Raw genomic sequence first — 25,620 nt, forward strand, 5'->3', positions numbered from 1 at the left:
GTGCGGGGAGAGAGATGTAAATAATGAGAGAGAGAATATTCTAGAAAGAGGGAGAAACTTCTAGAAAAATTAAATTTTTAAACCCGATTTGTCCATTTTACGAAATTGCCCCTCGCTTCAAACGCCCATATCTTTCAAACCGTAACTGCGATTGACGCGTGCCTCGTGTCTACGAACTCGTGGACTCGAGACCTTTTCATCGTGCCCAAAGTCAAAGACAAAAGTCCATTATTTTTAAAAGTCAACTTTGGGTCGGGTCGTTACAAGAAATGCACTATAGCCAGAAGAGGAGAAAAGATGGTCGAATTTGTGGTCGTCACATGTGTCGACCCAAAATTGACCGTGTGGCGACCATAAATTCCACCGAATGGTGACCAGAAAAGTTATAGAGAGATAAAAGACACCAAAAACCCAAATTTGTGGTCGCCATGTAGTCATGTGGCGACCACAAATTCGACCAGATCTGAAAATTTTGCATATTCTTCTTCTCCATTGTTGGGTTTTGATGGGTCTGATGTCTCGAAGAATCAACCATTTTCTAGGTTTTTTTTGTGGGTTTTTCTAGGCGATGAGGGGGGAGGCGAGGGGTTTTTTTTTTTTTTTGGTTTTGCTGAGCGACGTGAGTTTTTTTTCATTGAATTTTGTTGGGTTTGTTGCAGCGACAGGGGATGGAGGCGCCAGCGGCTAGGGCGCGGTGAGGGGGCAGTGGTTGGCTTGGAAAGAGAAAGGAAAAAAAAAAAAAACTACAGTGAAAAAGGGTTTTATATGGAGGGTATTATGAGTATTTCAAGTTAAAAAGGGTTATAAATGTAAGTTTTGGGGCTAAGGGGTCAAAAAAGTTTAAGGGGTATTTAAAAAGGTATTTCTCTAATTTAATAACACGTATAGCCAAATTCAAAAAGTATTTAAGTGTTAGATAATATAAAAATAAATATTTTAATTAATATAAACATCATCGATTCAATTCTGTTATAACCGTCAGAATGGAGTTTTCAATTTGATACCAAATCGGTGTTATGCGGTTCTCATCAATTAAACGATAGATGAAAGGAGTCTCAAGACGATTAAATAATTGGTTCGGTCTTGTTAAGCATTGATCGGTATTCGGTTATGCAGTTATTTTTATCCACCCCATTTAGTCAAGGAGACGTGGTCACACAGATCTTGTGTCCAAGATATCAGATAGCCACAAAACAGAAATCCTCTTATTCGAAGTCTAATTGCCTGTTAGCTAAAGCAAAATAAAGATATGAGCAAAGCTCTAACTAGGAAATAGGAATGTTACCTAAAAAGAAAAAGAAAAAAGAACTTTAGCTACAACTACAATTGTCTTGTTTATTTAAGGAACATAGAAGTGATTGAAGAGTGGAGCCAAACAACTTAAGCCAACCAAGAAAACAACTTTCATCACTTTGCTTAATCTTTAATACAAAAACTGTGTATAAATGTAAATTGTATTTACTGAAATAATCAATTGAACAAAGTTAATTTCTTTATTTCAATTACATAAGTAAAATTTAAACTTTCTAATAATATATTCAGAAACTAAGACTATTAGTGTCATTACTTATCACTTCTAAGTTGACATATATACACTAGTATTTATAAAAGTAAAGTAGCTAAGCATTGTTAGGGTTGTGGGTGTCTTCTTCTTCTGTGTATCCTAACAGGCAATCCACCCCTCATCTTAAGCAGAAGTGATAGGATGTAAGGAGTGTAACGACCCGGCCCAAAGTTGACTTTAAAATAAATGGGCCTTTGATTTTTGACTTTGGGTCCGTTAGATAGGTCTCGAGTTCACGAATTCGTAGACACGCGGCACGCGTCAATCGGAGTTACGGTTTGAAAGTTATGGGTGTTTAAAGCGAGGGGCAATTTCGTAAAATGACAAATTTGGAGTTTAAAAATTCAGATTTCTAGAAATTTCTCTCTCTCTCTCTCTAGAACACTCTCTCTCTCCTTTATATCTCTCTCTCTCTCTCCCGCACACGAACTTCTCCCTCTCTCTCCCCGACGCCCCTCCCCTGGCACCCTCTCATCTCCGGCCTGCTCCCCTCGCCGTCCGGCCAGGAGACGGCGACGACACCACCTCAGCCTCCCCCTTCTCTCTCTCTCCTCCCCCGATCCCTCTCTCCCCGCTGGTTTTCTCTCTCTCGGCTGGCTCTCTCTCTCTTCCCCGTGACCTCTCTCCTCGAACCTCGGTCGTCCGGCGCCAGAATTCAGTGATCCGACCGGCGTTGGACTCGTCTCCACGCCGCCGACCTCCCAGTGGGGTCCGATCAGCCAACCAAGCCGCAACGGCGGCGCAGCGACGCCGTTTCTGAAACGAAGCTCTCGACGGCGACTCAATTTTTTTCGGCGAGTTCGAGGCCGACGACCACTTGGGTTCTCTTCCCCAGGCTCCGGCGAGTCCAGCAGCGTCACCCCCTTGCTCCGGTGATCGCTCACGGCGGCGAATCGACGATGCAAAAGCCGGCGACTTCCGCCGCCGATTTCGGCCATTTCCGGTGAGATTTGGCCGTCGGCCGAGTTGTCAAAAATGATCCTCGAGGTATGGGCCTTCTTTCCCCCTTGTTATTGCGTGTCAATTTTGAGAATTTAAAAAAATTGAAATTTTAGGGCTTGTACCCATTTCGGGTTTGCCTTGAATTGAACCTACTTGAATGATTTCTGAGTTGTTTTTCATCCAATTGAAGGTCCTAGGTTGAATTTGGGTTGATTTTTAGTTGAAAAATCATTTTCTTAGATTGTGCCGCCGCAGCCACCACTGTCTCCGCCACTTGTGGCGGCGGGTCAGCGGCCATTTGTCTCTTTTTGCCCACATTGAACTTCTAGGAGATCCTTAGAGGTTGTTTGGTGAGTTCTGTGAAATTTCTGTGTTGTATAAGCCGGACAGCCACCGTGTATGGTGGCGGCCGCCCGTTTTGGACGATTAAACGACTAATTGTGAATTATGTTTATATTTAAGTTGGCTGTCTGGTCTTAACAGGTACAGGGGCTCGGGAAATATCATTCCCGATGCCGTTATGCTGCCGGATTTGGTATCCGAGCAATGGCACCGTGAAGGGTATTTTGGTCTTTTACGTGGTTTAATTGTCTGTTTTATAGATTTGCTGCTTTACACTAGAGAAGATTAGGTGTAGGATTTGAATTGGGAGAATGAATTGACGAGGATTTGAGGTGAAGGAATTATTTGGGAATTATAGAGTTTCTTAGAGGAGAGTCACCAAATTAAAGAAGATTGTTTATAGTCAAGATTAATGATTGATGATTAGGCAGTTATTATATACAAAAGGATCAAATTAATTATTGAGGAAATGTTAGTATGTTTCGAGTGACAGACAAGTGATGGTTTATGAGCGGGGATCAATTTCGGAGGGATGCGGCTTAGTTCGGAGTAACTGTGGGTGAAATGTTGTGAGTTAAAAATGTGAGTACTGATTGGGCGAGCCTGCTCGTGCGGAAGGGTCATCCGTACGAGATTGTGGCTAGGATTTGAGCCTGCTCGTATAAAGAGACCCCTCCATACGAGATTGTGGCTAGGATTTGAGCCTGCTCGTATGGAGAGACCCCTCCATACGGGATTGTGGCTAGGATTTGAGCCTGCTCGTATGGAGAGACCCCTCCATACGGGATTGTGGCTAGGATTTGAGCCTGCTCGTATGGAGAGACCCCTCCATACGGGATTGTGGCTAGGATTTGAGCCTGCTCGTACGGAGAGACCCCTCCGTACGAGATTGTGGCTAGGATACGAGCCTGCTCGTACGGAGTGACCCCTCCATACGGGATTGTGGCTAGGATTTGAGCCTGCTCGTGCGGAGCGACCCTCCGTATGAGATTGTGGCCAGGATTCGAGCCTGCCCGTGCGCGGGATTGTGGCCAGGACATTGTCTACAGTACAGGTACGAGAATGATGTGAGTTTTAAGAATAAGTGTTTCGAGATATTAGCTTCCAAGGATAAATTCAGTTCAGAGTTTGACTTATGGCTGAGGAAATTTAAAAATGGTTTGAAAGGAGATTTTCGAAAGTAGTTATAAAGCTGGAGAATTTCCAAGAAACGAAGTGTGTGAAATTAGATAGATGGTTGTTGGGTTGCTTGTATTGCATTTGTTTGCTAGGACTTAGTAAAATCTAGGCTTGAATCGTGAGGACGGAAATGATGGTGTCTATGCATTGAGGATATTAATCAGGATGTGAATGATTGAGGTTGAGGTTAATGGTTGATAATTATGCAATTGATTTGTCAGAGTATAATTGTTATTATTGATGAAATTTGATGTGAAATTGAGATATTTTGATTTTCTTGATGCTTGGATGGGTGTAGGATTTTTGTTATGCAGGATAAGCAGGCTGAGGAAGCAGTGGGGAGAAGACGAGGCAGTGGGACCCAGAAAAATTTATTTAATTGCTTTTACTCAGTGGTTTGTTTAAAATGTTTATGACAGAATTATATTTACTTATGTTGTTGTGCATGGCTCAAAAGTGAGAGAAAACAGATTTAACAGTTTGATGTTCTGTATTTTCATGGGCCCGAGGATCGGGGGGTTACAAGGGGGGTTCATCATCCTCTCTGCAGAGGCACCACCATCAACAGCCACAACCTCAAACTCATACATCACTGCTGCCACAACTGACTTCATCTGCACATAAGCCATCTCCTTCCCCAAACACATCCTGGGCCCACAATGAAACACCGGGAACCGAAATTGATCCGACGGCTGAAACACTCCATCAGCATCCAACCACCTCTGAGGCTTAAACTCTCTGCAATCTTCCCCCCACACCTTCTCCATCCTGCCCATTGCATAAGCAGAGTAGTTAGCAAACCACCCTTTCGCCACTTGGCTTCCATCCGGCAAAACATCAGCATCCACCGTTAATCTTGAGTTGATAGGGACAGGTGGAAACAACCGCATAGACTCTGATAGAGCTGCATGTAGGTAATGAAGCTTCTTCAGCTCATCATAGCTGAAAATTCTTGGCTGGATTTCCGCCACCACCGCCGTCTCCGCCGCCACTGCGGCCGACAACTCGTCGAATATCGATTCGGCGCAATGAGGATGACCAGCAATCAACCAAAAGAACCAAGTAAGAGCTGTAGAGGTGTTGTCTCTACCAGCAAGAATGAAGCTAATCACTATGTCTCTTGTTACAATTATTTGAAATTATTGACATGTAATTTCAATAATTATCCGCCCACTTGGGGTGGATACTATCCTATCTCAGTTAAGAGATAAGGATGACAGATGAGGATTGTGGTCTTTGAATTTGAATTCAAACAGAGACCCAATCTCACCACACTTCTGATAACTCTCTCTAGGAAACCACAAGAAAAAGAGAAAGTCTGATGGTAGACTTATATAAAAACTCTCGTGCATATACTCTTCAGGAACTAAACCTTAGACAATTCACCAAAAGAGTCTGGGAGCTTTGGGATCGTGGAAATCTTGGGATCTGACTTTCATAGCAAATCCCTTACATTGGAGACACAAGAACGTGCACAGAAGTTGTGATTTGCGTTTCCACAGCAGCTGGGTTGATTACTGCACGTCGAGGCCGTAACATCGAGGTGGTTACACTAATTCAAGACACTTCCGCACAGTAAGTAATCTGAACTGGAGTTTGATTTCCAATTGGCATTTGATTTCCAATTGACATTCGATTGCTGTAGTAATTGCTATATGAGATGTCAACTGTTTCATTACGGAATGTAAACTGTTGCATTGATATAAATAATTCTTACATCTTAAAAACCTCCTTCTGTACTCTTAATCTTGCGTTGGACGGTCCAAAGGTGGCCGTCGACGTTGAAGATGCGTGGCCGAGGAGCTCGCAGAGAACGTCGTGGAAGCGGGAGCCTTTGACGTAGTTGGGGAAGTTGGATAGCAGGAGGTGCTCAACGTTTAAGGGGTTGGCTGTGCAGATGCCATGGGAGAGGTTGAGGAAAGAATGGACCTCAAGAGTTGAAGATGGGGTTTGGGAGAGCATGTCGGAAACCCAGTCATGGAAGCGGTGGCGGTGGCGGTTGCGGAGGAAGCCGGGGAGGTTTCCGATTATGGCGTGTGACTGTGGACATGGCGTTTTTGGGTGTGGTTGACGAGTAAAGGAGAAAAGAAAGATGAAAAGTGAGATGGAAAGGAATAAGGAGATGAAGATAAGAAAGATGGTGTTCAGGTCCAACATTAGCTTCTCACGAGTGGCTGATGAGCGACGGACAATAAATATATATATATATAAGATAACTAAACTAGTTAGTAAGTAATACCACACTAACAATCATTTTTAATTTACTACACAATATAATTTTATGATTCAAACCGTGTATTTTTTAGATTCTCATTCAAAAATCATCTTTACAAAAAATCAACAAAATCAAAAATCGTTTAGTCAACTATTAGTAAGCTAATTGTGCTCATATAAATGGACGAATACAAATTTTTCAATAAAACATGAAATGATTGTAATGATAATCAAATAGCTAAATAATTTCTGATTTGATTGATTTTTTGTAAGATTGATCTTTGAATGAAGACCTAAAATATGAACGGTTTGTGAGATTACATTGTGTAGTGGGCCCAAAAAGGTGGTTAGCACCGTATTATCTTACTAACTTGTTAGCTCTAGAGCATTTTTAATATATATATTATATCAGAAATGATCACTCGCTCATCATAGAGCGGGGAATTTCCCGCTCACCTAACCACCCAGCAACAAATTTCAATGATCGAAACCGTCCATATTTTAGAGCATCATTCAAATATTACATTTGCAAAAAATCAGCCAAATCGAAAATTGTTTAGCTAGTGTATTACTGTCAATATCATTTCAACCTTATCTGACAAACTGTATTTGTCTGTAAAGTTTGGAGGACCAAACAATTATCGATTTGGCTGATTTAAAAAAAAAAAAAAACGACCCTTAAGGAAGGACTTAAAAAATGGATAGTCTCGATCATTGAATTCCCTGCTTCGTTGTGAGCAAGTGATTATTATTGTATATTATATATATATATATATACGGGGGCAGATCATGGGGCTTTTTAGGAAGATACCCACCTAAACTTTGACTCGATTTGCATGTTACCACCTAAATTAAAAATTGAAGCAAGTTGCCTCCTGAATTAAATTTTGTTTGCAAGTTACCACCTCTATCCAAATTCTCATGGGTTTTTTGGTCTTTTCATAGAGAAGATCTTAGGTGGGAAAGCTTTTGCCACCTCAGCATGTTGAATGGCAAGGCCCAACCAATACAAGTGGCCACATGTATAACTATTTTTCTATTTCTATTTTCCTATTTTTACAAATTTTGAAAATTAATTAAAAATAGTTTCAGACTCAAAAAAATGCACGGAAAATTCTTACGAACTCGTCTTAACTAATACTAATTTACTATAGAGTCAAATTACCAATTTGCCCTCTGAGAGTTTCCAAAAAATTTAGAAAGTCCAAATTTATTTCTAAAAAATTAAAATACTCTAGACTCTTTAAAAATTCATAGAATAATCTCCCGAACTCCAAAAAATACACGGTCTGCACCATTGGTCTTCTAAAAACTAACACTACCTTTCTAGTGAGCACTTGCTATCCAAAAGACCTCTCGTCTTAGAGGAAAATAAATTCTAGAAAAATTCTAGAATTTTCAAAAAGTCTCGAAAGAATTCTCTAAAATAGGTTTTTGGTAGTTTCCAAAATATTTTTTAGAATTCTTCTGAGATTTTATGGAAATTCTATAATTTTTATAGAATTTATTTTATGGGGGAAAATTTATTTTAATTTTTTAGAAATACATTTGAACTTCCCAAATTTTCTGGAAACTCTCAGAAGAAAAATTGGTAATTTGACTCTATAGTAAATTAGTATTATACAAGATGAGTCCGTAAGAATTTTTCATATATTTTTCTGAGTCCGGAGCTATTTTTAATTAATTTTCAAAGTTTGTAAAAATAGAAAAATGGTTGTACATGTGGCCACTTGTAATTGGTTGGGCCTTACCATTGAGCATGCTGGGGTGGCAAAAGCTTTCTCACCCAAGTTCTTCTCTATGAAAAAACTAAAAAATACATGAAGATTTAGATAGAGGTGGTAACTTGCAAACAAAATTTAATTCAGGGGACAACTTGTTTCAACTTTTAATTTATGTGGTAACATACAAATCGATTCAAAATTCAGGCAGTAGTCCTGGCATCACAAAAATCACACAACTTTTGACACAAATTTAACACCCTTAGATTAAATCACCTTGAACTACTGAGATGGACGCTGACTTATTTCTTTGATTTTAAAAAACAAAATAAATTTTTACTCCTCTCTTCCCCTCATTTTTTGGGAAGATAAATTTCACTTCCCCAAAACACTATTTCTCTCTCCTCTTCATCTCTTCCAATACCGTTTCTCCTCTCTTTCTCCAACTCAAAATATGGGTATGAGAAAGTGTTAGAGTTGTGTAAATCTTCACTACCTTTCAATAATCAGAATAATGAACGGATTCATTTCCAGATCATGTTGCGGATCCATGGATGATGGTCATGTAAGGGCGTAAGGGCGTAGAGAACATAGGTGAAATGGGTTTAAGTTCCTCTTGTGAAAAAAAAAAAAATCATAGAAAGCTGTAAACATTAACATGAAATTTAAAAAAATGAATTGGTTTGAAGTTGAAATATGGATTTTATTTCTGGCCCATTGTTTGTGAATTCTCACTTTGTTTTTTGCACATGGTTTGAGTTGAAGAAGAAGAAGGGAGATGGAAGAGTGCTTTAGAGAGAGAAACATTTTCAATCTGGTTGAATTAATCGAAGAAGATAGATGAGAAGAGATAGAGAATGTTTTGTGGAAGATTGTTATGAGGAAAGAGAAATAGTGTTTTGGCGAAATTTATCTTCCCAAAAAATGAGGGGGAGGGGGGAAGAGAGAAGTGAAAATTTATTTTGATTTTTAAAATCAAAGAGGTAAGTCATCATCCATCTCAGCCGTTCAAAGTGGGTTTAATCTAAGGGTGTTAAATTTGTGTCAAAAGTTGTGTCATTTTTATAATGGGATTGATCTACCCCCTATATATATATATATATTCACTAGGGCGGACATCTGCAATTTTTTCATTTCATGGATTTTCAGAGCCAAGCGTTCTACAGTGTCATTTTCTTCTTCTTCCGAGCTCTCGGCACTTGTTTGTCTGCTTTATGTTAGGTTTTAATTTTGAAAGGTGCACAGCCTCCACAAGTCTCATTCCACACTCTAGGAGGATATGTGGTGAACCTCGAAGAAGTACCCTAAAAAATCGATGGACGAAGCAGTGCCGAGCACTTGTTGCAGCTCTCAACTGTTATAAAAAATGGTCTGTCAAGCGCTTGTTGCAGTGCTCGGCTATTATAAAAAATGGGCTACCGAGTGCTTGTTGCAATGCTCGGCTATTATAAAAAATGGGTTGCCGAGCACTCGGCGCTAGAAATTTGCTAAAAAAAATATATATGGATGCATCCACCCTAAAGAAAAACTATATATATATACACAATTGTTCACACTACCATGAAATAACTATTGTTAGATTAGCGAAAAAATTTGAATGAAGGAAAGAGTTATGGGCCTTATGGCTATCTGTCCATGCTTTTGAAAGGCTTGAAAATGTTTCAATAGTTAAAAGCGTTTTTATTTGCGTTTCACAAAAAAATTATAAAATGTTTTTTAGGTTCTAAAAGAGCTTTGGAAACACTTCTAAATACATTAATAAGGCATTACTTCATAGAAAGCGCTTGTGCTCGGTAGTGCTTTTATTGGAAGCAATTCTGCTTAAAAGCACATATAAACTTTCATAAACATTGTAAGTGTTTCATGAAAAAAAAGACTTCATGACAAATGCTTCTCAAAAAACCACTTAAAAACACTTTTAAACTCATAAATATCTTTATTTATTAATTCTACTAAAAGCACTTTTACTAATCTAAAAGCATTTTGTTTTAAAAGCAATGTCAAACAGCCCTTAAAAAAATCTATGTGCTTTTAACAAAAGTGCTTCCAAGTTACTGATCCAAAACGCTTCCTACAAAAACAATCCTTACGTTGTGAGATGAAAATTTTGCAGGGGAGAGGAAGAGAACACACGTACATATTGATTTGGAGAGAAATTGAGAGACCAATAGAAAAAAATAGGGGTGGGCATTTATTACCGAAATACCGAAACCGAACCCGTACCATACCGTACCGTGTCAATGTTATACCGAAAAGTAATACCGATTATATACCGTACCGATACCGTACCGTACCGAGTCTAAATCAGTATGGTATAGGTATGAAACTTTCAATACTGTGAAATACCGTACCGTACCGATATATTTTTAATTTAATTATTTAATAGTTTTTTAATTAAGTGTTGCCATATTAGTGGCTATTTGGGCAAGTCTATAGACTATAATAGAAAGCATATGCTTTCTATACTTGGGTCTGAGTTGCTGTTGTGTTTTACTGTTTTACTCTTCCTTTTGTCATTGTTGTAGTTTCTTTGGCATTGATATATATATATATATATAGAATGGTGTGTGATTTATGATAAGTTGCTTTCTTTTCTAATTCTGTGTTTACACTGGTTGATGATGAATTAGGTTAGAATTATATATGTGCTTAATTAGTCGTTTGATGGTCAATTAAAGATCAATACCATCGGTCATAGTTCACAACAGAAATAAAAGGAACGTACAAGTTGGGTTTTGTTTTATCTTTTGGTTGGGAAAAAGTATTTCTTTTTGGTTGTTAAATATTATGTTTTGACAAAAAAAAAGAAGTTTAAAATGTTGGTATATACCGAAACCATACCGAACCATACCGAATTCATAAAACACTGGTATGGTATGGTACAAGTTTTAAAAATGTCCATACCGTACCCATACCGTACCGAATAAAAATTTCGGTATGGTATCGGTATGAGACTCATACCGTACCATACCGTACCGTGCCCACCCCTAGAAAAAAAAGAAATGATAGCTACATTTTCCTTTCTATTTTCTTTCTTCTCTATAAACTCATGATCAAAATCGTTTGTTTTTAAAATTATTCGGAAAAAAATTAACTAAATTAAACATCAGTTAATAATCTAATTGTTATCAAATAAATTAAATTGACAATTTTAGCAACTCTTAGATTCAAGATTTAGTTAATTTTTTTGCAAAAATAACCTTTAAAGGATGATTTAAAAATAAACAATTTCGATCATGAGACTACACTATATAATAAATAAGAATGAGCAAGATAAAGAAGAAAATAAAATGAAAAAGTAGAAAAGAAAATAATATCAGTAACTTGTGATTATATATATTTATAATACATATTTATATTACTTAAGAAACGAATAATATCAGATGAAAAATGTATGTGTTCCCTAAACCTGTGATTATATATATATATATATATATAATTCATTACCTTAACTAGCAGTTTTGTAACTGGGAATAAACCTAAGCAATTACTTCAATTCTGTTGATCAGTTGTGGCTTTATAAAGTTGCTTGGTGAAAAGCACACAAATTTCACAAAATATTACAAAAACATTAATGATAAGAACCATCATGGCATCGAGGTTTCATCCCTACATCCACGTAAGAGTTTAACTCTCGCATATCCCCTCCAAAAAAAAAAAAAAAAAAAAGACCATCGTCATCATAGAGAATGCACAATAGACATCTTAGAGAATTTAGCCAAGACTTATTTCTTTTTTTCTTTTTCTTTTTTTACCAAGGGAATTTAGCTATGAAATGAACTTCAGAAATGAGTCAGCATGAAATAATGAACAGCATGAGTAGGAATGGGTAGCTAAATAATGAACAAAGTGAGACAAGAAATAAAATGAAACAAAAACAACAAGCGGACGCGAGATATACAACTTCAAATAGAAATCCTGTTTGAATCCACCTCTATTTAAACTGCTACAGGTTACACCCAATAGGATTTAACAAAAGGAAGAGGTGAATGGAGAAGTCATGTCATCACACATCCTCCCAAACAAACAGAGCCAGGTATGTGCATAATAAAGGTCAAAATATTTAATACCTACTGTAGGTGATGAATTCAATTCAGAAACCCACTTAGCTCTTGAAAGATAATCCCCATGTTCCAGTGGCTTCAATTGTAATGCCATGATTAACCTCAAAGGGAAATGTGCCATTTCTTATAATAATGTCCTCTCGTAGAAATAACATGTCAAATATGTTGGCTGTATCATCAAACAGCCATACTTCTCACCTGCACTCAAACATGGACTATATTAATAATAGTTTTCTAATAGAGAGTTTTTCATTAAGAAAAGTGAAAATTTACATAACAGAGGACAAGATGTCCACAGCTCCAAAAGTAGTTTTTAATTATTGAAAAGTGATTGAAGAGTTGTACTTCAATATAAGAATTCTCTAGGGGCTATTGGTGCATGAATCACTAAAATAACCCACATTAATGCACTTAAGAAATTCCAAAAGATATAAATTATGACAGCAAATACATAGATCATGTGACATTAAGAGACTAAAACATGAATATAAGACTCCAAAATAATGGACCTAAAATGCATGGGCAAATTTCATTTATAAGTACAAAGACTCTTAATAATGTGGTGATTGGTATTTTGGATGGGCATATTTATTATACTTTCAACTTGGCTCCTGCATCACTCCGCCTATGATTTGAACAGTAAAATGAGAGTGTTTTAGTTCTGGTGGGAGTTTTCGTCCAATATTTATGACTGATAAAACAATTATTTCGTACACATGTATATCAACAATTTCCTGGTAAGACTGGTTGGACATTCTACCTGGAATCCAGTAGGCACTAAGGCTGAAAATCCAATACCAAAAATCAGAATTCAGAACAGTAATTTCAAAAACCTAGTCACCAGTTGAAGCAATTAGTGTTTGAGCAGCTAAAGCCTCTATTCCACAGGTCATGAAAATAAGCAGCAGCCTTGTGGCCTTTACCAAGCTGGCCATCAACTTGACCATACAAGAACACAAAAGATAAGAGTAATCACAGAGAGAAATAGTATTAAAGCAGTAGGTTCATCAGCAAGTGATAGAATGAATAAAATGATTGGATGGAAGGGATGTAACGTAGATATCAAATTACAAAACGTAAAAACTTACTTTTCATTAATTTGAAAAAGATTTGTAAATTTTATTTTTTTTTTTTAGAAAAGAGTGTAACAAAGTTAAATATCACAAGATCTTCGGCATTACAGGATAGAAATGTAATGTGGACACGGGTAATAATTCAAAATCATGAAAGTTAAAATAATTTAGTATTACCAAAAACAATTTAGCTCTATAACACCAAATTAGTAGTAAGTCCGTGCACTTTAAACTCAGATGTAGGTGAGTCTTTGCACACTAATTTTACCTAATGGTTAACTCAGGCAGATTTTCGTACACAATAGTTAACAGAAGAGTACTTACACTTATGTATATCATAGCAGTAGGTATAAATTCAAGAAAAAATTATTTGTTACCTTTATCACCACATATGTGAATGCAGATACATACATGTAACATACATGGTCCTGATTCATCCTGGTCTTTCTTTAAGCCCTTATATTTCCACTTTCGTACCTAACGAAAACCTACCAAGCCTCTCTTTCAAGATAGGAGAAAGTGCATCACAAGTGGTCAAGACATCAAGTGAGAGAATCACTCCTTTCTTAACAAGTACACTAAAAGATGACGACACACTTTTAACTAAGATATCATGATGTTCCACATCATAGTTGTCCACAAGAAGGAACAGAAATTCAAGAAGAGTGTGAGTCACATCAATGTATCTGGGTATAGAGTATACCATCAATAGCATTGCAGGCTCAATATTCATAATATTATCTACTCCTTCCTCAAAGAAGAGCCAATCATAAAGTAGAGCCAGTTTCACATTGGCTTCAACATATTTCTTCGTGCAAGATTTCAATAGCCAACCTATAACAGCCCATCTTGGAATGACATCTGACTGAATGATTTCATTTGGTGGGTGGTGTGCACAACATATAAAACGAACAATGTCAATTATCAAAGACTCTTTGTTTGGTTCGCATAGAAACTTCTTGGAAAACCATGCCTGGTGACGCTTCTGGCTCCCCAACTTCACATGAGTGAGTAAAAATCGCAATTGGGCATCCATTTCTGGAGTAATCCGAAGTAACATATACTGACTTGAAGTCCTTGTTTTATAGAGCTGTGAAAACTCACTCCGGTTCAATACCAAATCCTTCCATATAGCTCTAAACTTGGGCAAATGAACCAAATCTTGTAGAAGCCGAACAAGATCCCTCCCAATCTTCACACACAAAGAAAACTGCTCCTTTAAAACTTTAATACAAAAATCAATCTCCAATTGCTTTAATGCCTCCAATTTTGGATTACTTAACAACCTATAGTGATCCGCTAACAACCGAAGATATGTATACAACCCACTCATCAAAATCATCGGCTCTACTTCTAACAGAGAATCCCATTTGGTCAAAAAAATTGTCACCATCTCAAAGCACAACCACAAATTTCCATCACTAAGATCTCCGCCAACAATTTGCCTCAACAAACAAATCAATAAACCATCAACACCTACTGCTAGAACATCAATCATCTCCTTAGTGACCCAAATCAATTGGCATTTCACCGGTTCAACAAGTTTTACATACAATTCATTCACGACCTTGACAAGGAAACTAACAAACAAGCCATACCCATCAGTGACAATGGCATGTAAGTGTTTAATATGTGTTTTGGTAACATGGGTTTCGCATAAAACCCCATAAAGTATTGCTTTGTTGAGCAGCAAGTATTCTTGTGGGTTTGGGATTGTTAATGCAAATGGCGGTCTGAGTTTTGGTTCAAGAAGCTCAAAGGCTTGCCTCAGAGAGAGCTCTGTTGGGTTTTCAGCTTCATGGGTAGCAATTTGAATCAGTTTCAAAGCCATGTAAGGTTCATAGGGTACAGCAACAAGCGATTTGAATCAGTTTTCTGTGTATTTCAAGATTTGGGCCTGAATTTGGAGAAAGTCCAGTCTAGCCTTTATGCCATGTAACTTTGTTGATTTGGTACAAATAACAAATAACAACACCTGCACAAATAAACCACATCAAATTTGTTTTAGTTTAAAATTTTAATAAGAAAAATCTGAAGCTAACAACCCCCCCCCCCCCCCCCCCCCCGGCCTCTCTCTCTTTCAAATCTTTCACCTCCTTAAAAATTAATCAGGAAACTTTTGTTCCTATTATTTGCCAAAAGAAACCTAATAGAAACCCACGGCTCCTCTCAAGATGGAAAAAAAAAAAAGAGCCCAAATTAGCTAATAACCAACTCAATCATCACAATGCCCAATTGATGAACTGTAAACCTAAATCCAGAAAATGGATATGTAAAATAAAAATTCTACGAAATAAATTGAATATTTTAGACTCAAAAATCAAGCCAGCAACAACAGTAACCTTCATTAGCAAGATTTAGAAAAAAAAAAAACAAAACAAAACAAAAAACAAAAAAAAACAAAGAGAGAGAACGTCTAATATCTAAAGAAAAAAAAAATCCTGACCTAGAGCCTAGAGGCCATGTAATCGTGGCAGAAAACTAAAATTCACACCTGGGAGAAGCTCGATTTGGCTGCACGGAATAAAGCAGGGCCTTGATTTTTGTCATGTTTGAAGAATAATAAGGTTATATACAGGAGAGAAGAGAGGGAAGACAAGGGAAGCTCAATAGTGAGGACAGAGGAGAATCCTTTCAGGATTTGAATTCTCTCAAACAGGACCCATGCTAGGAGGTGGTGGTGTTGAGAGTGAAAGAGAGACGAAACACAGAGAGACTGCACAGAGAGGGAGTAAAAGATTTGCGAAGAGTTGTAACTGAAAAATAGATTTGGTATAAGATACAGAGGTGGGAGGGGAGGGAAAAAGTTATATATATTTTTAGATTAAAATTTTAAAGAATAAAATTATATTTGGCCCCCTAATAGTTTAGCTCAAATTTCAACTCTGCTCTCGGTCCTTTAAAATATCAATCTAACATTTCAAGATGAAGTCAATTTTAACCCTCCATCCGGTCAAAATTAAATGCTGACATGTATGCATTGGCCTATTTTTGGGCTGAGGTGAAGGGCAAATTTGAACTATGTGGACTAAATAATCTTTTTGGGTCTGAGAACTAAATTATCCAACCTAGAAAAAAGAACTAAAAAAAATCTGGTCTGTTAAAGTAATATAACTGAAAATTCAATAAAAAAAAAGATTAAAAAATCAGAAAAGGAAAAGGAAAATCAAAGGAGCAGCTCCTTATGTTCTCCATCTTCCTAATATCCTGAGTTCATCTGACAATAAATCCAGCACAGTATTCCCCTATGCCTTCCAACTATGGTGAAAACTATATCCAATGTGCTGAATAAAGAAACCGGTAAAGATAAACACTAACACAGTAAACAGTATAATTCGGATATCAAACTTCCAACCAAGGTTTAAATTTCGAAGTTTTCGGAGAAATTTCGCCGAAAATTTCGTTTTTTAGGGGTCTCGAAATTTTAACACGGATTCGACTAAATTTCGGCGAAATTTCGAATATTTCGCCGAAATTCGAAATTTCGAATGCCCCAACAGCAAGTTTTTTTTAATTTGAGCAAAATTTCGACGAAATTTCGCTCAAATACCCAGCCTACCACTGTAACAGTAACCCGAGCTCAAAATCTCAAATACCCAGTCTAACCCTCGCTCAAATACCCAGCCTAACCCTAAATCCCTCACTGCCTGTCTGCCTCACATTCTCACAAAGTCACAAATCACAAATTCACTCACCTGCACAGTCGGCGCACACCTGCGATCTCAAACCCGATCTGCCGCATCCTCCGTCTTCTCGGCTCTCTCCTCCGTCGTCTCTCTCTCGCCTCTCTCCTCCGTCGTCTCGGCTTGCAGCGCTGCTCTCGGACGTCTCTCTCCTCCGTCGTCTCTCTCTCGCCTCTCTCCTCCGTCGTCTCGGCTTGCAGCGCCGTCCTCGAAGCCCCCGGCGTTTGTCGAAGCTTAGCCCCCCTGAAATTTCTGAAATCAGTTTGTGGGCAGTGGGCTTGTGGCTAAGTCTCAAGTCTTTGACAGGCTGACAGCTTTGTGCGAAGTTTCAAGAGTGAGTATTTGTCTATTTGAGTAATAGACATTAGACAGTCAAAATGTAAATTGATCTATATGATTAATTGATTATATGATTTATATAAATTATATCTGAGTATATGATATATCTAAATTGATCCGAGTATATCTAAGTATATCATTTACTGATTTACCCACTTTTAAATATTATCTAACATCAATTGATCAATATCATATTTTAGGTTTATATCATTATATGTAAATTATATTGATCTTGGGTTGATTTATATAAGATAAATTATATTGATCTTGGGTTGATTTATATAGATTTGGAATTAATTGTATAATTTTGGGTTGATTTTGATTTGTATAATTATATGAGTTTGGGTTAATTTTGAATCTTTAATCGTATAATTTTGGAATTGATTGTATAATTTTAGGTTAATTTTGATTTGTATGATTTGTGTAATTTGTATGATATATAAATATTGATATGGAAGTTGAAAGTGGTGATATGATATGATATGATATGATATGGAATTGGAATTGGTATGATTTGTTAATAATTAATATGGAATTTGTATGATTTGTTAATAACATCTATGTATCATGTATGGGATTTGCCGAATTGGTAATTTAAAATTAGTGAAATTAATATGGAGTTAATAATAAATTAATAATTAATATGAAATTAGTAATATGGAAATGAAATTAATATGGAGCCCTACTACAAGTTTGAATGAACTTATGCAACCAAGGTCGACACATCGTACTGAGCCAGTTCCCACTAATCCTTCTCGATCAGGCAACTCTAGCACAAGATCGGGCACTCCTACCAACAGTGGAGGTAGAGGTAGTGGTGGTGGTAGAGGTAGTGGTGGTGGTGGTGGTGGAAATGAAGATGTCACTGGACATTCTCAAGAGTATATGAGCCCATTTTCTGTCGAAGCACACTACACACATGCAACACAAGATGAGGATCATGGGAGTAGGCGTGCCGGACCAGGAATTGGTGCCATAGGAAAAGACTATAGTCGCAGACAAAGAGGTCATGAGAGTTTGGCACAAGAAGAAGATGATTCATTATCCACCACTTTTGGCTCTATGGGGGTAGGAAGTGACAATTACAATTATGGGCAAAACCCTCCAATATTCTACCCACCACATCTGCCTTACTTGGTTGAGTCTGATAGTAACTCATTGGCACAACAAGAGACAAGCTCTTCAAATGAGTATGCTTATGGGCAAATTCAACCACAACAGGTTCCTGATCCATATGGTTGGCATGTTGGCAATTACATGCAAAATTATGCTGGAGAAGTATCTTGGGATGATTATTCTTCACATTACACCTACTCTGGACATGATGATACTGAAGACAGCGGAAATTTTGAACCTCCTAGAAACTCTATGTGGTATTGATTACTTTTGTAATTCATGTGGCAATATTATAGTAAAAATAAAATTGAGGTGTTATTGAAGTAATTATTAATTAGTGAAGCATTTTTTTAACAGTATTTGTCTCCAGCGCGCATTATATTCATCACATATCACATGAAACCTACCATATAATTTGGTTTTTTTCAATGTTTTTTATCAATGTAGTAGATAATATGTTAAATAAACATATTGTGAAGTTTCATTCAAAATTTTCGTATTTTGATAATAATTTCCATCGTTTCCGTCGAATTTTTGTCGAAATTTAAAAATCTTCGAAATTTCCGTCGAAATTTCTTCGAAACCCGAAATTTTATTCCTTGCTTCCAACTAGAACCTTAAAATAAGAAAAGGTATTCATATCAAACAAATACAAAGACAACAAATCCAACAATCGTGAACCAAAGAGAAAGAGAAAGAAACCCATAAAGTTTTGAGCTGAATACCCCCAAAGCAGTCATTTGAGGATGTTTCATAAACTTCCAATTACTAAAAGCAAATGAGAAGAAACTTCTGTCATTATTGTAATTAATCTAAAATTATAACACTTACAGCATGATAAGCACTTGGGTCTTGCTATCTTGGTAAAATCTCCTTCAATATCTTAGTGTAGGGATATGATTTAGGCACTGTAAAATCTACTGCTAGTATTTAGTTTTGGTTTCAATTTCAGGCAGCAGACCAAACATTCTTCTCCGCTCACACATAAATTTACTAACAACTAAACACTTTTGTCACCATATTACTTGAAATTTAAATACCCACTGAGATGCATATGAACATTGTTATATCATGTTTTAATTGCTTCTACATCTTTCATTCTTTTTTTTCTCTGACTTGTAATTCTAACTTTTAAATACAGCCAATATCAAGTAATATTAATTTCATTTTTCCAGTAATTATGGAAGTTTATAATCCTGTGAAAATATTTAATACCTAGTCAAAAATTTATATGGAACAAAAACAAAATGCAATGCAACAAAAACCCAGAATTACAAGGGAAAATTCTTCAGACAAAAAGAAAAGGATCTTTCAAGTAAATCTCTCCAAGAATCTCTACAGAAAAAGAAAACTAAGAACACCATTGTTTGGGTTCAAATCTAGCATTTTGATTGGAGCAGCAGTTGGAGAACAAATACAAGGATTGGTGTGAAATTATTGAAAGGAATCGGACTACCTTTTCCTTCTTTGGAGATGCCATCATTGTGTTTGGCTGCAAATCAGCTAGAGAGGGATGGGTGCGACGCCGTCGATCGGTGTAAAGAGTATGGGCTGCTGGGTGTGCGAGGTGCTCGGAGCCCAGTGGAGAGGCAGGTCGTCGCGCGACTTAGAGGCACTGGTTTGTCTTCGATCGTCCAAGTTGATTGGGTCGCTGCGAGTGTGGATGCGAGAATGGGTTGGAATCCGAGCGATTAGATGATTTGATGATTGCTAGGTAGCAGCCATGGCTGAAATTGCAGAACGAGAGAAGAAGCTCGGGTAGCCCTGCAGCAGTTTTGTTTTGGTTGTTTGATATAGCCAAGTTTTTGGTTTGTCTCTTTCCAAAAGGAAATAAATTGATCTGGAGAGGTGGTGCGGCCTGAAGAAACTTCGGTAGTAAAATTTCGGATTTCGCATAAATTTTTCCGATGAAAATTTTGACAAAAATTAGACATTATCACACCCGAATTTCGGATATACAATAAATGTACGTATTTTAAATATTTCAAGAAATTAATGTCACTAATCAAGCATTAATTTCCTAAAATACTTAAGATAGATAAAGTATTTTTAATTAATAAGACTGACTTGAATCAGAGATAATAAATAGCGAAAAATATGTAAAGTAAAAATAAAACTTTTCTATAAGACCAACTCTTAAGTTTACGGTAGTTTGTTACAACCTTGAGTAATTTCATAAATTCAAAATATACAGCAAATATAGAATAAAGGTTTCAAAATTACTCAAACATAAAATCAAAGTAATCAACTGAAAATCATCTCAAATCAATAGAAGAGAAATTAACAAAACATACTCGATACGAAATATCGAATAAATAACAACACCAATTGAATCCAAGAAGTTGACAAGTCTCAAGATGCTACTCTGCTCGACCCTCATCCAAGTTCATCTCTCCCCGACTCCCAGTTCTCTCTCTTCTCCCTCATCCCTCTCCAATCACACTCTTTCCCTTTCTCTTTGATTCTCGGCCGTCCGGCGGCTGATTGCGACGAGATCGGCGGCAATGGAGTCATCTCCTCCTCCTCTCTCTTCCATGTGAGCTGATCACCTATAAAATGATGACGACATCACGTGTGCTCGAGCAAGTCCGATTAGCCTTCGCCGGCGTTGACTCCATTTCCGGCGGAGTTGCAGCGTTGCATCACCATCATCTTCTTCCTCTCGTCGAGCAGAGCACGGTGGTGTGCTCCGATCACCCACCCAATCCCTAACGGCAGTGGATCAAAGCCATAATGGCCGTGACTTCTCCGGCCAATTTCTGACATTTCCGATGGTTGTTTCCTTCGAGTCAGGTATTAATCTGGTTCTCTCATCATGCTCCTTGTTTTTATGTGTTTGGTTTGGCTTATTTTGTGACGAATTGAGAGACCCATTATCTGCCAGGTCCGTCCACGGCAATCTCCACCCTGTGTGGTGGTGCTGGTGACTCAAGCTATATTGTTTTTGCCTCTGCTCAGCTACTTGGACCCTTTGAGGTCAAATTCTAAACTTGAAAGTATAAGTTTGTGAAATCTGTGATTAGGCAACCACCGCACGTGGTGACCGACTCTTTTTCAGACCAATTTGTTTGTTGAGAAACCTGTAATTTATTAAGTGTTGGTTGTTTGGTCTTAACAGGTACTCGGCTTGGGAATTCTATCCCCGATGCCATTTCGGTTGTTGGATTAGAAATCCGAGCAAAGGCGCCGTGAAGGGCATTTTGTTCTTTTCACTTGGTTGCACTGTGAGTGAAATTAGATAGTTGGATTGTTTGCATTGTTTGCTTGTATGCATTGTTTGCTAGGACTTGGTAAAGTCTAGACTTGAATCTTGAGCATAGAAATGATGATGATTTTGCCTATTAAGGGATTAAATATTGTTATGATTGGAATGCAATAAGGTTATTGATTAGGATATGAATTTTTTATGTTGAGGTTAATAGTTGACGATTAGGCATTTAAATTGCTAGAATAATTTATTATTATTGCTGAAATATTATGTGAATTGAGGAATTATAATAATTTTGATGCTTGAATTATTGGTCAATTGATTATGAATTGAGGTTTTTCTTTAAGTTATTTCACTCATACGAGCTCTATGAGCTTACCGGGTTTGTTGTATAACCCGGTACACCATGGATGTGGTGTAGGGTTTGTGCTTTGTAGGATAAGCATGCTGAGGAGACAGTGGGAAGAAGACGAGGTAGTGGGACTCCGTGTAAGATCGTTTAAATATGCATACAAAAGTACTAACATCGAGAAGCCATTGATGATATGCGGCAATTAGCAAAGATCTTCCTCTCTCTCTACACGTCCTTATGCACTCCTAATATGGGGTAGGTTTTGTGCTTATATGTTGTGTAAAAGAGGGGGAACCTAAGCCTTATATTTATAGGTGAAAGCCTTAAGGTTTCTTACCCATAAAGAAAACCCAAAAACTTATCTTTATCACCTCCACAATCCATAACCTAATAGGATAGATATTCCTTATTAATTAGGACTTTACTTCACCTTAAGAAACTGGATAACCAAATAAAACTTCCCTTCTTGTATCCTTATTCAATTAGGATTCCCAAATAGATGTAAGCTCAAATAAGGTTCTTACATTCTTCCACTTGAGCACCACATCTATTCAAAAACCCTTCTTTACAATCAAGGATCAATTTCCTTATGTGCACAACTTTGGAAAGCTATTTGATAACAATATCTATCTCAAACTTAGTGTCAAATATCATCAACTCATAGGACTATAGACATGATTTCCAATGTAAATGTTATCATCCACCTATAATCACAATAAGCAACGATATTCACATAAAGTACCAACAAGTTATGGTCAAAAGTTATATGACAAGTGAGCTTAATTGTGAAATATCACACTTGACATATAAATGGTCCTCTTTATGATCACTATGTGATCTAACCTTAATGCTTAATGAAAAGCCCTTAAATCGACAAAGACATCTTTATTTATGTTGCATAATAAACTGAAAATTTTAAAACTGAAATTTAATCAATTTATAAACTTGAAAGCAAACATAACACTCCTTAACTTTAAGACATATACAGGAATCACTAACTTAAAAATAAGCAAATTAAAAGCTTAATAGCTCCCACTAAATTAGGGCATCTTTAAAACTGTATAGTACCCTCATGTTGGTGACATGCTTCTGAAAAAAATTAGAGACAACTTTATTCAATGGGTCAGATATCAAGTCTAGGGACCCTTTCACAGATAATAAAATTCACTTCACGCGTCACTTTAAGAACCCTTGAAGAATGGTGTTTTGATGACTAAACAAACAATATGCAATAACATAAGCCTTAACGTACTTGTTCTAACAAAAATACGTATTTATAACATTAATGCATCTGAGAACTCTCTTTCATGGATACTATAGTCCAAAATTCCTTATAGGTACAAGAAAAACAATGTACCAAAAACCAAATAAGAATCCTATCTCAATGGAAGCATAAAGGTCATGACTGAATATAAATATAAGCATACCAAAACAATATGCGAGAAAAATATTAATTGTTCTTTTTAGCTTTTTAAAAATTCTGTATGCATTATTAATCTCACCTTTGTGCAGAGAATAAAATGCAATAATAAAAACTTTATCAAAAAGCCAACATATAAAATACAAAATTCATGAAAATTTCTACGCCTGTGGGCAAGAAGAAATATTCAAAAATTTGTGTATACATACATTACAATGTGTTATTTTTAATTGAACCAAATACAATATTTAACCTCCTTTTGGAAGGATTTTTATTTGTTATAATCCAAAAATGCAATCTTGATCAAAATAAATCCTTGAACTAAGAAAATTTATAAATGAATGGACCACTTTGGCAATATATTCTTCTTTAGAGTTTTCTTAGAGCGGGATCAAGAACTGAAGAAGTTTTAACATGTCATTGCTAGAGTTATATGACATAGCAAATAATGGAAACTTTAGCGAATTTATAATCAATCCAACGTACCTTTTATATATATCTGTTGTTATTGAAATTATAGATCAATAGGTATATGCATAACTTAATTTACTCTTTAACTTTCAATATACATAAAATATATAGATCAAAATCAAAACCAATAAATATATACAGAGATCTATATTCATGAGTGTGAACAATATAGGCAAACCAATCTCAAACCGAAACTTTATAAATTCAAAAATGAACACGTTAAATCAAATCCCACAAATACTCATTCACACGGCAGAGCAAAGCAATTTATATTCAAAACTCTTCATCATGACATGATATATATATAGTAATATCTTGATCCAAAATTTGAGAAATAAAATGAAAACGTCATATGCAAATAGTGCACTTTAATAATTTCCAAGAATCATCCATAATATTATCATAATTTCTTGATCCAAACATCAAATTAATACATATGATTCTTATATTAATTGAATTCACATACGCAAGTCACATAAAACAAAGGCAAGAGTTAATCCATATGTATATATAAGCTTTAAGGTATAGGAGTCAACAGTATAAAATAATCGATGATAATGGTCCAAAATGCTCCCACCGTATTAACAGCTTACATGTATATATGTTTATAGGTGTGTATAAAAATCAAAACTTTTATCACTTAGGACCCTATAATATAGATCGAACAGAGGATAAAATTTATAGTCGCGTGAAAATTTAGGACACACATATGATTCAATCAGGATAAATCAAAGCCTATAATTCTTTATGAAAACTTATCCTTGGCTAAGTCATGGTCTAAAGTAATCTTTTAGTCTCGCTTCCACTTCTTAAAATTGCTACCCTTCAGGGTTTAACGAAATATGCAACATGATCAATCTTTAACCCCAATAATCTTTATGCATGAATGATAATCATCTGTGGACAGAATATCAACATGCCCTTTGTTTCTTTCACAAGACTAAAAGCATGAACTTAACATGATAATCTTTTATCAAACCCTTATCATATGTGGACAAAAAGAGCAAATTGATATTCATATAAGTTAATGTAATATCTTGTTCCATCATAAGTGACATCCAATTAGGGTTCACACCTGTAGGCAGAAAACTCTAATTGACGGTGCCGTATGATGCAATTTTGTCATCATTACCTTGAATTGATAAGGAATTAATACTTAATTTATGATTATCTGTGGACTAAACAATAAATTAAATATTTCATATATATCAAAACATGACATTCTTATGGGTCATAATTCTTTATGCGGAATTTAACATATATATTCTTGCTTTATGAAAAAGAGGAAGAACAAAATTTTTTATTTTTTTATTTTTAGAGAAAACCCCTTAATATTGAAAATAAGCAATATAATCTAGTCAATTAAATGACCAAGCCCTTCCTTGCATAAGAACCGTACAACGTACTAGAACAATCTTTTTTTTTTTTAATTGAAAACTAATCACAATCAGCCACGTACATTAGATGTAAACTTAAAACAATATACATCTAATTAAACCATCACATATTCATAAACTTGATAAGTGTGTGGGTTCAAATTAGTTCCATATAATACCAAAAGTCATAAGTGTATATCCATATATAAGTGCTATAATGTCTCAATAACATGTATTGTTTAGTGCTATAATATATCAAATACTTATGCAAAAATGTATACAGATGTGTAATCCCAAATTAAATTCAGATATTTACACTACAAGAAATGTGAGCAAAGCACACCCCTTATTGGTGGCACAAAATGGGGTGTCAATTGGGAACTTCAGTCCCTATTACCCAATTGACACTCATTTTTGTTAAAATCGAGACACTTCAGTCCCTATTGCCTAATTGCCACTCCATTCTATGCCACCAATGAGGGTGTGCTTTACTCATATTTTTTGTAGTGTTACTATTTTGATCTAGGAATTAGATACTTTAATGGATATACAAAAC

General features: G+C 36.2%; 1 protein-coding gene and 1 pseudogene across 4 annotated transcripts; both read right to left on the minus strand.

Annotated features, from left to right (window-relative positions):
- Positions 1-1,575: 1,575 nt before the first annotated feature.
- LOC147299451 (cytochrome P450 CYP94D108 pseudogene) lies at positions 1,576-6,134 on the minus strand (annotated as a pseudogene).
- A 5,271-nt stretch (positions 6,135-11,405) lies between these two features.
- On the minus strand, positions 11,406-15,859 carry EMB2739 (embryo defective 2739). Of its 4 annotated transcripts, none has more exons than XM_086253153.1 (4): positions 15,594-15,859; positions 12,787-15,074; positions 12,033-12,224; positions 11,406-11,607 (listed from the first exon to the last, which is right to left on the minus strand). In XM_086253153.1, exon 2 carries the CDS (start codon positions 14,928-14,930, stop codon positions 13,557-13,559), a length of 1,374 nt encoding a protein of 457 aa, XP_086109279.1. In that variant the 5' UTR covers positions 14,931-15,074; positions 15,594-15,859; the 3' UTR covers positions 11,406-11,607; positions 12,033-12,224; positions 12,787-13,556. The 4 variants fall into 4 exon arrangements, with proteins under 4 accessions (XP_086109279.1, XP_086109272.1, XP_086109287.1 ...); XM_086253146.1 differs by lacking the exon at positions 11,406-11,607 and having other exon boundaries at positions 11,781-12,224; positions 12,787-12,964; positions 13,477-15,074; XM_086253161.1 differs by lacking the exon at positions 11,406-11,607 and having other exon boundaries at positions 11,781-12,224; positions 13,477-15,074.
- Positions 15,860-25,620: the final 9,761 nt, after the last annotated feature.

The sequence above is a fragment of the Dryas octopetala genome, chromosome 1, assembly GCF_963921425.1.
Source record: "Dryas octopetala chromosome 1, drDryOcto1.1, whole genome shotgun sequence".
Lineage (NCBI taxonomy): Eukaryota > Viridiplantae > Streptophyta > Magnoliopsida > Rosales > Rosaceae > Dryas > Dryas octopetala.

What these genes read in the sequence shown, in the direction of transcription:
- EMB2739 (XM_086253153.1), bottom strand. Translation starts at nt 14,930, where the DNA reads ATGGCTTTGAAACTGATTCAAATTGCTACCCATGAAGCTGAAAACCCA.